Source organism: Tamandua tetradactyla, chromosome 1, assembly GCF_023851605.1.
Source record: "Tamandua tetradactyla isolate mTamTet1 chromosome 1, mTamTet1.pri, whole genome shotgun sequence".
In the NCBI taxonomy this organism is placed as follows: domain Eukaryota; kingdom Metazoa; phylum Chordata; class Mammalia; order Pilosa; family Myrmecophagidae; genus Tamandua; species Tamandua tetradactyla.
Window position 1 is genome coordinate 19,125,804 of NC_135327.1, and position 14,419 is coordinate 19,140,222.

Sequence of the window (14,419 nt, forward strand, 5' to 3'; positions counted from 1 at the left end):
GTGAGGGCCACAGATAGATGGCCTCCAGAGCTGGAGCACACTGTTACTAAGACAGGCTCTGCTCTCTGATTCAAATTGTTGATGTACATCACGCTCGAGTCTGCCATCTGTCTCCACAGATTCCACTGGACACCATGTTGGCCAGGAAAGGGAGCTCTTGGAGGCAAATGATTAATTGATTCATTAAACACAAAGGCAAAGTATGAAAATTAATTGAGATATTTAATAGACAGTGCAAACCATAATTTCATCTGAATATAAATGTATGCACGTTTCCAATGAGTTATCTATCAATTATCACAAACAGCAACAAGGTACCTTAGAGCTATGTTAGAAAAATGTATAGCTGGAATTTAATTCTCACAATTCCAATTGCTCTCAAGAGAACACCATCCATTTCAAATCAGTGTCACAAATTCCAAAAGAACAGGGGAGTGCGCCAGAGTGGAAAACAAAGGGGCCAGCACACAGGTGATGGACAAAAATACAGCTCTTGAGGAAATCAAAATCAGATGCATTATTACAGCTAAGGATAAGGAAAAGCCTATGGCTTTTTAAAAACGATTTTTCTGCCAGTACCATACAAGTCTTACAGAGATGTGTGACAAGTCAACTGACTTAAAAGGACAGAGGCTACATTTTCAGATCATTTCAACTGCAAACAGTCGACCCTTTGCATTGAGGATTCAGCAGTGGAGTTAGCGTAGTCCAATGTTGGATTTGGAAATACAGTTTATTTTACAGAAATTCAACATTATAAACAGCAGGCACCTCCCCCCCCACCCGCCCACCCCCCATCCATCCCGCTGGGTGCAGACCATGCTGTGCAGAGTGAGGGGTGATGCGGCTCTACTGCTTTGGAGTGAGATAGAGAGCGATTGGAAACCTGCCTGCACCACATCCTGCCTGCCCCATATGCGCACACGCCTGCTTGCTGCTGCAGGCCTCCAGAGTCTGTCTGGGCCCAGCTTGAGGCCAAACCAGTTACATGGATCCAGCCCAGTTCTCCAATTCCTTCATGTCGTCATCTTCCTCTTCCTTCTTCTTGGCTGTGTAAGAGAGAAGTTATTTAGGAGGGCTGATTGGGGTATTCCCAGGACATTCTGTATGGGTTCCAGGGCTGTGCCAGAAAATAGCCCTGCCTTTGCAGCCCCCTGCATCTTCAGGCTATCAGAAGGCTACTTTTCTGTGCCTAAACACTGCAACAGAAAACTCCAGATAACCAGCCACAGCTTCTTCTCAGCACCTCCCCTCAATCCCTATCAGGGCCAGACATAAGAAGGAGGATCAAGAAAGTCAATCAGGATTCAGGCATCTAAGGTGGGGAGGAAAATCCTCAGAAAACAGATCTAATTTTCACTGCCCCCACCCCCAACTCCACCTCAAGTTGTTTGAACCACCTTTGTATACCCCCAGTTGTGCCTGCATGGCGCTCTAGGGAGCTGACTCTATTTGGAGGAGATTGTTGCCTCTTGATACAAGGGAGAGCGAGGTGATACAACCTGGGTACTCTCTCTGGGTCAAATCAAACTGCTTCACCTTTTCTGGAAGTTCTGTGTGTTAATACTTCTTTGCAGGGTGAAATACTAGGGGAGTGGGAGGAGGGTGAGAGTAGTAGGAAGAAGGAAATGAAAATTCTATTATTCCCAACAGTATCTGACTGTTGACTAGTCTCTGAAGGATGTCAACACTTTATAGAACCATATCTCTAGAAAAGCCAAAACTGTTCCTTTCTCAGTGGCTGCCTGCAAGTCCTGGGCTTTTGCAAGTGCGGAGGACAGAATATTAGACCAAGAGACAAGAGCTGTCTTGGACTTAAACTCCCAGTACCTGGAACTTTCTCTCATTTTATGATGGAGAAAATTCTAGAATAGTGGTTCTCAACTGGGGGATAATTTTGTCCCTCACCCCCGCTGAGGACATGTGGCAATGTCTATAGATATTTTTGGTTATGGTTGTTACAAGTGGAGAGGGGAGGCTGTATGCTACTAGCATCTAGTAAGTAGAGGCCACAGATGCTACTAAACATACTACAATGCACAGAACAGCCCCCCACAACGAAGTACTATCTGGCCCAAATGTCAATAGTGCTGAGGTATCTAGAGAGAAACTATGAAAAGGCAGTGACATTGTCTCTGGGGCCATCACAACAGATCCTACCTGGTTCTCTGGTTCTCAATCCTGAGCCAAACACAGGAACCAAACTGAAGCCAACCAACCAAATTACCCACCGCACAGTGTCATGATGTATCATGATTCCTTTGAGATAAGAAGCTCACTTGGTTTTGATGGTAGGGCTATAGAGGGAACATTTGGTAGAGGAACTGTTTCGGGTCCACTGATTTCCAGCAAATTCTTGTCTAGTTCTTCTTGTTCTAATTCTTCTAATTCTGCCATGAGCTCATCCTGGTAAAAGGAAACACAAGAGTGAGAGAGACAAAGAATCCCAGCCTCTGCAGCAAATGCCTCATCTTTGATGGCCAGTGGACACATACACCCCCCCTTCTGAGAAGGTTAGAGGGGGAGATGAACTCCAGCTTCTATACTCTGTGACTCATCCTAAACACGCTTCCACTGCCGAACAATTATCTATATAAATGTCTGGTGTCCTGTATCACATTGTGAGAATCCTGAGAGAGGGGATTAATTTTTCATTCCTGTTTCTTTGCCTCAGAGCTGGGCACACAGAGTAAGTGCTCTGGAATGTTTATTGAATTGAAATTAATTTATGAGTCCATCAGATTCCACTCTGAAAACATGAAAACCCTGATACTGGGAACTATAAGAGCTATAGACTATTTCGTAGCTATATAATAGGAGTCATATACCACAAAGAGTTAGGTTCAGGGGAAAGCAGTTGACTTTCTGTAGACTCAAATCTAAGGTATGAAATACCTTCAGTAGAAACTGTTATTATATTTTTAAAATATAAGAGACTTAAGGTCATAAATTGCTACATCAGAAACTGGCGGGAAGCTGAGATGAGAAGGAATCCCTCAGAGGGTCCATTTAAATATTCCTTCTTTGGCTTCACCTTTAACACATTTCAGAGTTGTCTGACATATGTCAGCTCTACAGCCCCCAGCTCTGAGCTCAAGGCACATCACAAAAGGTACAGGGCAAACTACTTGTTAATTTTGACCTTGAAGCCTGCTGAGAGGTCCGAATGAAGGTTTTCCTACTCCACATAAGCTTCTACTCCAAATGGTGAAAGCTTCCCTTAAAGCCCAGAATTCAGGTTAATACCAAGCCCTGTCTCTGACCAAGATTCTGGAGGGATAAGAATTGGTGGTTTCCAAACCACATATTCTCTCCCTGGGAGTCTTCTATAGCACATCAAGGCAGGCTGGGTGTATTTGGGAAGTTTATGCAATCTGTACAAAAAACACTCACCTCATCAAATTCTTCTCCAAACCCTACAGGTTTGGAAATAGCTGTGGAAATCTCCTCTGCAAGTTCTTGCTGGTCAGCAATGTCCTGCATTAACTCATCAACTTTATCGATGTCCCTTAAACAAAACGGGTAGATGTCATATCAGTCTACTGGCATGTGAGGTAGGAGCAAAAATCCTCTCCAGGCAATCTGTTTCCCAGCCCCATCCCCCTATAATTACTCCCTGTAAGGAGCTACTTCTTTGTCATTATTGCCTCCCTCCTCTCCTTTAAAATAGAGAATCACAGAATCAAGAGGATGGAAAAATCCTTAGATACCTAGTCTGATACCCTAAGGAAACAAGGCTTGACAAATTTGGGTGGCATACTCAAGGTCTCACATGCCAGTTAATAAACATGTGAGATGAGACCACAGGACTTCCTGGGTCAGTAACACTTCTTTTACAGGGAGAGATGAAATCACATATCTCAAAATAGAGCAATGTTACCGGACAGACTCTTCTCATAATACTCAAATACACTTATGGATTTGATTTTTTTTCCTAATAGGCCCCAAAGGAAAAGCAAATATACAGAATTATTTGATATACCCTCTCAATTGTACAAACATACAATCACTCAATACAGTATATACATATACATATGGACTCCAAAGCACACAGTCTTTTCTGATGTATGCACTGTGCTAGGCATCTTGGGAGAATGCAGAAATGACTGGCCATGGATCTCACTCCAGAAGCTCAGTCCAATAAACATCCACCTCAGATAACATCTCATTTACTTGAAGGTGCTACTTCTCCTGCCACCTCACATTTCTAGAGTAGGGACCAACAAACATTTTCTGTTAAGGGCTGGATAGTAAATACTTTAGAATTTGTGGGCCATACTATCTTTGTCACAAATACTTAACTCTGCTATTGTAGCACAAAAGCAGCCACAAATAATATGTAAACGGATGGGGGCATGACTGTGTCTCAATAAAACTTTATTTTCAACAACAGGGGACAGGCTACAGGCTGTATTTCATCAACCCCTGTTCTAGAGCATGGTTCAGTACCTGAAAGGAAGAAGAAAGGGCTCCAAACGCCCCTAAATATATGCTGCCAAGTTTAGGCACTAAAACAAATGCTGAATTTTGTTTATGGGAGAGGTCCTTATTTGAAGCCTGGTTATCCTTTCTTTAATTTTAATTTTAAGCTTGGTTATCTAGTTTCTTAGGCCACTGCAAAAGTAGCCACACAGAGGAGGGACTGCTGAGGGCAAGACCACTGTCAATATTACAGCCAAACCCCAAGAGCTGAGGAAGAAGGCTGGAAATTCCATCAAAAGCAGACATAGAACAGAGAGCTCTATAACCTTTTGATATCATGTTTCAGAGCACCTGACAGCATCAGGAAAAAGCCACAGACACTGATTCTAAGCCTAGCTGTTCAAGCTCACACACCTCCCAGGGTAAGTAACCTCTATTCTCTGGGACTGAGCTTTCCCATCTTCATGATAAAGGCCTGACTGAGAGAACCTTCTAAGGATCTTGCCAGCTTGAAACACTATGCTCATTACAATAAGCTTGATTTACTCAAAATATTATGTTTCATTCCATAATATTTACCACTGAAGGCAACAAGGTATATAATCTATTTTAGCAGTTCCAAAAGAGAATGCAAATTAAAACAAACTCAGGTGTTTGAACTGATCAGTTAAGGGGTCTGCCCAAGGCCATGGCCTGGGCACAAGGCATCCCAGGGCAAGCACAATCCTGCTGCACGGGTAACCACCTCCACCTGGGGGTGACCACATACATGTTGTCGTGGGCAGCCTTCATGGCCTTGGCAGCATAGCCCATGTTCTTGAGCACCTCAGTGTTGGTGTTGGCATTTTCCAGGGCCTCCCGCTGGAACTCGATGGTGGACAGTGTACCGTCGATCTGTGCCAGCTGCTTCTCATACCTCTTCTTGCGCTTTAGTGCCTGGAGGGCCGCTGCATGGGGTTAAAAACCAGGGTTTCAGAAGTTAGATATACAGTAGATCAGCAGGGGTCAAAATGCTACCTCACAGATGGCCAACAACTCTGCAAATTGTTATGCTTCTGAAAAGTACTATGGCAACACATAGCAACAGATGTAATGATGTCATGCCCTCTGACCCAGTAATTTCCCTTCTTGAAATTTATTCAACAGAAGCAAAAAGCCCCAGGCCTAATGATGGTTACTATAGCATTCTCTATCTTAGAAAACATATCTTCCTATTCAAAACTCAGGTGTCCTTCCCCTTACTGTCTCAATTCCTTTCCCTACTCCAAAAAGTTCTCTTTAGCATACATCTTAGGTGGGCATCAAAGCCTGGAAGGAGGCTTAGCACAGATTTTGGCAGAAGAAAGGGTGAGGCTAGACCAAGAAAGCTGCCCAGCCCTTGCCTTAAATGTGGAAAGTAAAAGATAGATACACATACACATACACATGTGCAAGCCCACTCCCCTGTGTCCCGGAGCCATGGTTTTTAATCCAATCTTCTGGGTGCAGACTCATTGTGGGGAGGGTCCTTTGATTAGATAACTTCCATGGAGATATGACCCCACCCATTCAAGGTGGTTTTTAATTAGTTTTCTGGAGTCCTTAAAAGAGCTATGGAGAGAGAGAGTCACAAGCAACACTCAGAGCAGAGATGAAAATAGACATTTGGGGATGCTAAGCTAAGAAACGATACCCAAAGCCTGACCCAGAGAAATTAAATGAGACCCACAGACCCAGAGAAAGCCAGTGGAAACAGGAGCTGAGAAAGCTGTCTAAAACCAGAAGCTGGGAGAGAGGGCCAGCAGACATTGCCATGTGCTCCCCTGTGATAGAGGAACCTGGACACAATCAGCCTTGAGTGAAGGTATCCTCTTGCTGATGCCTTAATATGGACATTTTCATGGTCTTAGAATTGTAAATTTGTAACCTAATAAATCCCCTTTGTAAAAGCCAATTCATTTTTGGTATATTATATTGCATTCTGGCAGCTTCAGCAAACTAAAACAGATGGTATACAGGATCCCTGCATTTTATGCAACTTCTCCAATAAAAAGTATTAAAAAAATGAATATATGTATTACTTCATTTATGGAGGGGGCTGTTCTTGCTTATGTCCCTGATATATTTGGTATTTTTGCTTCCAGATCATTTACAGCTTGGAGGATTTGAGAAGTAGGGTGGAGTTCAGAGAAACTTATGATTGGCAAATGAGGGGGCACTGCCAATTGAAAATATATTAGAAAAAAAAAACAAAGTAGCTGTAAAATTATGGTATTAACAGAAAAATAATAAATTTAGTTTAAAAAGTCTTAGAATGTTGACTATATAAAATCAACTTCATACACTTATTTTTTTTAGCCATAAAACTGTTTATTAGAGGTGTCGGTTACAGATCATAAAATACAGGAATCTAATATACCACCTTACTACTAATCCCTTGCATTGGTATGGAACATTTGTTACAATTGATGAAAACACATTTTTATAATTGTACTATTAACTAGTACATGTAGTTCATGGTTTAACACAGGGTTCACTGTTTGTGCAGTTCCATGGATTTTTGTTTTTAATTCTATTACCATGTATAGAACTTACCATTTCCAACCCTTTAACCACATTCAGATTAAATTTTGGTGCTGTTAATACATTCACAATGTTGTACTACCATCACCACCATCCATTACCAAAACATTCCTATCATTCCACATAGGAACCCTGAACACTTTAAGCTTTAACTCCCTCTTCCCCCACCCTATCCGCTGGGAACCTATATTCTATATTCTGACTCCATGAGTTTGTTTAGTCTAATAATTTTATATTGGTGAGGCCATCCAATTTTTGTCCTTTTGTTTCTGGCTTATTTCACTAAACATGATGACTTCAAGGTTCATCTATGTTGTCCCATGTTTCAGAACTTCATTCTATTTCTTCCTTCATTGCTTGTGCTTTGGGTGTAAAGTCTAAGAAACCATCCTCTAACACAAGGTTCTAGAGATGCTTCCCTATGTTTTCTTCTAGGAGTCTGATAGTTCTGGCTCTTAAATTGAGATCTTTGATCCATTTTAGTTGGTTTTTGTGAAGGTGTGAGGTAGGGGTCCATTTTCATTCTTTTGTATATGGAGATCCAGTTTTCCTAGCACCATTTGTTGAAGAGACCATTCTTTCACAACCGAGTGTTCTCTGCCACCTTGTTAAAAATCAGTTGGTCATAAATGTGAGAGCTGATTTCTGAACTCTCTACTTGATTCCATTGGTCTCTATGTCTGTCCTTGTGCTAGTAACATGCTATTTTGATTACTGTGGCTTTAGAATAAATAAGTTTTAAGATCAGGAAGTGTGAGTCCTTCTACTTTGTTCTTTTTCAAGATGGCTGTAGCTATTCAGGGACTTCCATACAGGTTTGATGATTGGCTTTTCCATTTCTGCCAAGAAGGTTATTGGAATTTTAATTGAGATTGCACTGAACCTGTAAATTACTTTGGGTAGAACTGATATTCTAACAATATTTAATCTTCCAATCCATGAACATGGAATGTCCTTCAATTTATTTAGGTCATCTTTGATTTCTTTTACTACTACTATTTGTTTTGTGGTTTTTATAGGTCCTTTACATCCTTGGTTAAGGTTATTCCTAGATATTTAATTCTTTTAGTTGCTATTGTAAATGGAATTTTCTTCTTCTGACTGTTCAATTATAGTGTATATAAACACTATTGATTTTGGATGATGATCTTATAACCTGCCATTTGCTGAATTCATTTATTAGTTCTAGGGGCTTTTAAGGATTTTCTGTATATAGGATCATATCATCTGCAAATAGGGAAAGTTTTACTTCTTCCTTTCCAATTTGGATGCCTTTTATTTCTTTTTCCTATCTGTTCTTGTTTGCTAGCTGCCAGAATGCAATATACCAGAAACAGAATGGCTTTTAAAAAGGGGAATTTAATAAGTTTCTAATTTACAGTTATAAAGCCGAGAAAATGTCCCAATTAAAACAAGTCTACAGATATGGCCAATCAAAGGCATCCAGGGAAAGATAACTTTGTTCAAGAAGGCCGATGAAGTTCAGGGTTTCTCTCTCAAGTAAGAAGGCACATGGCGAACACAGTTAGGGCTTCTCTCTCAGCTGGAAGGGCACATGGCGAACATGGCATCATCTTCTAGATTCTTCTCCTAGCTTCCTGTTTCATAAAGCTCCCTGGGAGGCATTTTCCTTCTTCATCTCCAAAGGTTGCTGGCTGGTGGACTCTGCTTCTCGTGGCTGTGCTGTTATGCTCTGCTCTCTCTGAATCCCTCCTTCATTCTCCAAAATGTTTCCTCTTTTATAGGACTCCAGAAACTTATCAAGACCCACCCAAATGGGTGGAGACATGTCATCACCTAATCCAGTTTAACAACCACTCTTGATTAAATCACATTTCCAGGGAGATAATCTGATTACAGTTTCAAATATACAGTACTGAATAGGGATTATTCTGCCTTTATGAAATGGGATTTAGATTAAAACATGGCTTTTCTAGGGGACATACATCCTTTCAAACCAGCACACTATCTAATTGCTCGGCTAGAACTTCCAGCACAATGTTGAATAACAGTGCTGACAGTGGGCAGTCTTGTCTTGTTCTTGATCATAGTGGGAAACTTTTAAGTCTCTCACCATTAAGTATGATTGTAACTGAGAAGTTAGGATTTAACAGATTATTAGGACTACTAAATCATTATATAAATTTTTAAAAATATTTTCTAGTATATTAGAATAGCCAAAAGGAAATACATGAAATTACCGAGCTATAATCCAGTTGCCTTGATCTTTGATAATGATTGTATAATTTTGTCACTTTATTTTGTGACTTTGTGATTGTAAAAACCTTGTGACTGACACCCCTTTTATCCGGTTTTTCAACTTTAGAGTCTTAAAATCAAATGTCCCTAATGTTAATGAAACAATTCGAATCACCTCAGAACTAACCACTGACTTGTTCTTGTAATGTTAGTTTAGTTTTAGCATAGCTCCACTCCTGTTAAATTTGTAAACTGTAGCTACTTATACTTGTAATGGTAATAACTCCATCTCCCCTAGTATGAATCCATAAAAACCTTTGATTTTTAAGCTGACAGGCCATCTGATCTCCTGCTTCGCCTAGCAATAAACTCTCTCTGAAATCCTGGTATCTCAGGAATTGGTCTTTTGAGCGTATAAGGGAGAGAATCTACAGCTTTTGATCAGTGTTATGGTGTTAGCTGTGGGTTATATATGCCCTTTATCATGTTGAGAAAGTTTCCTTCTATTTCTAGTTTTCTAAAGTGTTTTTATCAAAAAGGGGTACTGAATTTTGTTAAATTCCTTTTCTGTGTCAACTGAGATGATTATGTGTTTTTTTTTCCTCATTCTGTTAATGTGGTGTATTACATGAATTCATTTTCTTATTTTGAACCACCCTTGCGTACCTGGAATAAATTCTACTTGATCACGGTAATGGGCTCCGGTAACGGGCTCCGGTAACCTCCGCAAAGAGAAAGCAGTTACTGGTATTTACTGTAATTTACCAGCCTCTTCCTCCCACTCTTCCCTGGATGTTATACAGTGTTCTGCTGGACTCTGGAGTTTCGAAATAGTTTATTCGGATGGTTCCTGACTGTTTAACGGCTGTTCTGGTAGAGGGACTGATTCCTGGAGCCCCCTACTCTTCCCACAATTCTCTCTAGATTTTTCCTATGTTATTTATCTTTGCACAACACCCAGCACAGTGACTGGTACAAAGTAACTGCTTAGTTACTTTTTCTCAGGAATTGGTCATTTGAGAGCATTGGACAGAGAATCCACTGCCTTTGTCTGGTAACACTTCAGCGAGGGCCTGCCCTTTCCTTCTCTCCATAAGGTATGCTGCTTCTGAGATGGGGAAAAGGTTCACCAAACTAGCCTGGATCTCCAGGGCTCTTCCCCTTCTGCCTAAAGGGCTCACAGTCTCTTCCCCTCCATGCAGTGAACTATCCAGATAGTGTCTGGCATAGTAAGTATTTTTTTTTTTTTTACATTGATCTAATTCCTGTGTATATTTCTCAATAGTTGAGAACTTAGAAGAGAAAAAAGTACACAATTTTCTTCCTCAGAAATCCTGAAACATGGTTCATGAACAATGTAACCTTGAAAACCAACATGGGGTCAGCATATAGGCTGCAAGAATATGTGTAAACAAATATTAACAGCACTCGAACTGCCCTGTATCTTACAAATGTGTGGCACCCTGATAATGAGTTACTTTGGGCAAATGAAAGGCTAAGAAGAAGCAGAGTACATCAAAACTTAAAATTTCCTGCATCCTCGCCTTATTTCTGACCAGAGAAATTTGCTTCTTTATGAAGCTAAAGTCCAAAGAGCCAAACCCAATGTTTATATAAATATTGGCTCTTAATGTCTTGCCTTACTTAGACTTCCCCAAAATCCTGATGGCTAGGTTTTTTTTTTTAAAAGTACTGTAGTTAACAAGGAGTGAATCTAAATCAAATATTCAAAGAAAAGTCCAAAGAAATCCCTTTTCTGCCAAAGAAACCCCAGTATCATTCACAAACCAATGGCTTTAAAATCTGAAATCTAACCCAGGCTGCTAGAAGTTTAAAAGGTTGCTTTTAGATGGGAAAAAATAGCCCTTGGCATCTCCATATTTAATTATGCCTTTGCTAGTTCCGAGAGAGTAATTACCATAGCAATTACAGAATCTAATAACCAGCTTTATTGGCTCTGAAAGCTGAAGCAAAAACAACTCCAACCATGTTGAAATAAACATTGGTCTCCAGACAGTTGCTTCATTAGACTCTCCAAACAGCTATTTAAAGGAGAAATACTGAAAAGATACCCTAAGAAGTACAGAAACCAGTCAAAAAGACTTTTATCCAGGCCCGGAAACTCCTCTGTAAGGCAACTGTGGTGACTATGAAGAAATGCAAATAATTTATCAGTTCTAAATAGGCCATCCATTTCTCCTAGGTAAAGGTAGACTCAACTTTGAAGAGTTGCTGAGGAGGGCAGATTTACCTGCCTGATCTGGGGGCATTTAGTGTAAGGGTAAATAGCCCAGGGCTAAGAATTCCTAACATGTATACTCATTACTATTATAGAGGGACTCAGGACCTGGAGGGAAGAAGAGCCAGTAATATGCTCTCACTAACCCAACAATGGTGTCTACAGACTTTTGAAGTGCCAAGATCCTACATTTGTATTTATGTAGCAAAAGGAATAATGGCTGGGAGGAAAGAAGGGGGGCTGATGCTTTCCCACTCCCAGCCCGAACTACACAACACAAGTACAAACACTCCAGATGTGTTTGTGACACACAAATGCAACACTGGGACCCCAATCTAAATGAGAATTCTGGAGTACACTGGGCATCCTGACTAAGGCAGGGCTACTGGCAGGCAGGAAGCAGAGTGAAGCTGAGGGAACCCTGCTTTGCCTGCCATGGACCAATCATTCAGATGTGCTCCATGCTTATTCTGCATGCCAATGAACCTCAGAGTTCAGCATACCCTCAGCCAGGAAACCACACCCAGCCCTCAAGCAACTTGCCCCATTGCTGGACTAGTGGACTTAATCTGTCATCTGCCCTGTGTTTGTGGGGAAGGAAAGACCCACAGTAAAAACAACGTCAAAGAAATCCATTCTCCTGCGGGGAGTTATTACTAACCATCCCTGTGCTACATGACTTTACAGCCCACCAAACCTTGACCAGATAAGTTATAATCTTGGCATCATGACTCTTGGAGATACTAAGGTCCAACCCCTCTCACTAGATAACAAAGAAAAATGATGCCCATACAGATAATTAAAAAGGATTGGACCTATAATTCCCGGAGGGTTCCTAGGTTAGATAAATCCTGAAACTCAGAAGGATCAGCCTTACCAAGATTATCAATTAATTACATCCCCCATCCTTTAGTGTCAACACTCCTTCTCAACATGAAAAAGTCAGAATAGGCATTGTCCAAAGATCCCTATAGACTTGGAGAAGGATCAAAGGAGAAAGAATAGGATTTGGCAAACAAGTATGACTGCTAAATTACTATATTAATATTCCTCTAGCCTCAAGTGTTTAGGAGGAGCTAGAAGGAAAAATCTGAGATGGTAGAATAGTAGCCCATGACAAACTCTGGGATCTGGAACTACTTGTTGAAGTATGCTTTGAAAATTATTGCTTTTTTCTTTGCTTTGTATATATGTTATATTTTACAATAAAAAAAATTAAAAAAAAAAAAAAAGGATTGGCAAAGTCTCTTGAGGGACTGGAGAAAAAAATATGGAACTATTAAACTTTACTACCAGGGAATACCCTGCTACTGTCTCAAACATGAGGGACTCCCAAGTCAATAGGCCAAGCCCTTGATCTTGAGGCTTGCTCTTATGAAGCTTTTTTCTATAGCTGAGAAGCTAAGTCTACCTATAGTCATGCCTAAGAGTTAATTTCAGAAAACCCCTTTTGGTTGCTTAGATGTGGCCTCTCGCTCTGTAAGCCCAACTCTACAAGGAAAATCATTATCCTCCCCACTACGTGGCATATGTCATGCAGGGGTGACAGTCTCCCTGACAACGTGGGGACATGACTCCCAGTGATGAGCTTGGCCCTGGCACCATGGGATTTACAATGCCTTCCTTACTAAAAGGGGGAGGGGAAATGTAACAAAATAAGGTATCATTGAATAAGAGAGTTCAAATATAGTCAAAAGGCTATTCTGGAGGCTACTCTTAGGCAAGTTTCAGCTAGATATTGTTAGTTACCATGGTTTGCCAAACCCCAACCAAAACCATACCCGTTAACCCTAAAGAACAGTTAAGGCTCTATGTGAGATTCTACAAAAATTTCACACACTAAGATTACTTTCCAGAAACCTACAACCTTCAGATGGGTTCCTAAGCCAGATAAGTCCTGAAACTCAGAGGGGCCAGCCTCTCCAAGAACATCAACTAGTACTATTCCCCTATCCCTTACTGTCGATACCCCTTTACAACATGAAAAAGTTAGAATGGGCACAGCCCAAATACCCCTAAAGATTGGGAGAAGGATCAAAGGAGAAGAAGGAATTATAACAGAGAAGATAGGATTAATAAATGAGGATGACTGCTGAATCATATTGATTTTTCTTTTAGTCTCCAGTGTCTTAGAACAGCTAAAAGGAAAAACCTGAAATTGTGGGGCTATAACCCATACCAAAATTTGAAATCTGTTCTATAACTACTTGTTACAGGGTACTTTGAAATGTGTTGCTTTTTCGTATATATACTTCACAATAAAAAACGTTACAAAAAAAAAAAAAAAGATGCCCATAAAGGCAATACACCTTGACAGGATCCCACAGCAAGTAGAGGAAGATCACCACTACAGCCCAGGTCTACAGCCCAAGGCTCTTTCCATTACCTCAATTTTTACCTCCAAATTAAGTTGCTATAAAAAACCCAGCAGTTCCCCTTGCCAAGGAAACAGTCTGCCTATTGCTCTTTCATCCAGTTAAATTTTCAAACTCTGCCTTTTGCAAACTCCATTTAAAAGCTAATGCTGACACATGAAAGAACCCAAAGGTACCTAATTTGTTCTCCTAAGTCCCCTGTCAGAAGGAAAAGAAAAAAGAAAGGAAAAGAGGCACTAGTTTGCACAACTGCAGAGTAGTTTCCCAAAACAGGTGCTGTTGATCCTTCCTACAGCGGACCAGGGCTGGGCTCTTGTTTGTCTGCCCTGTATAAAGGTGATAGGTACAATGTGATGATGCCTCACTCCCTACAAAAAAGTCTCAGATGATGAATATGCAACTATGTGATGATATTGAGAATTACTGAGTATATATGTAGAAGAGAATGACTATATGTTAGTTTTTGCTTGTTGTTAATTTTTTTTAATTAATAAATTTATAAGTTTAAAAAAAGGTCTCAGAAACCAAAATTTACCTCCCAAGCCCAGACAGAGGCTGTTTTGGGCACACCGTTGCTCAGACCGTGAACAAGGTTCACCTGTAGAAGAGGGCCTCATCCTGC

At 40.6% G+C, this 14,419-nt stretch overlaps 1 protein-coding gene across 1 annotated transcript in view; it reads right to left on the reverse strand.

Moving 5' to 3' along the window:
• Window positions 1-778: 778 nt before the first annotated feature.
• CHMP4B (charged multivesicular body protein 4B) overlaps window positions 779-14,419 on the reverse strand; it is a 57,183-nt gene continuing 43,542 nt past the window's right edge. The window contains exons 2-5 of the mRNA XM_077111113.1: window positions 5,192-5,369; window positions 3,394-3,508; window positions 2,280-2,406; window positions 779-1,049 (exon numbers count right to left, since the gene is read on the reverse strand). Coding sequence (XP_076967228.1) covers window positions 985-1,049; window positions 2,280-2,406; window positions 3,394-3,508; window positions 5,192-5,369 — 485 coding nt within the window. The 3' untranslated portion in view covers window positions 779-984. The remainder of the gene's footprint in view (window positions 1,050-2,279; window positions 2,407-3,393; window positions 3,509-5,191; window positions 5,370-14,419) is intronic.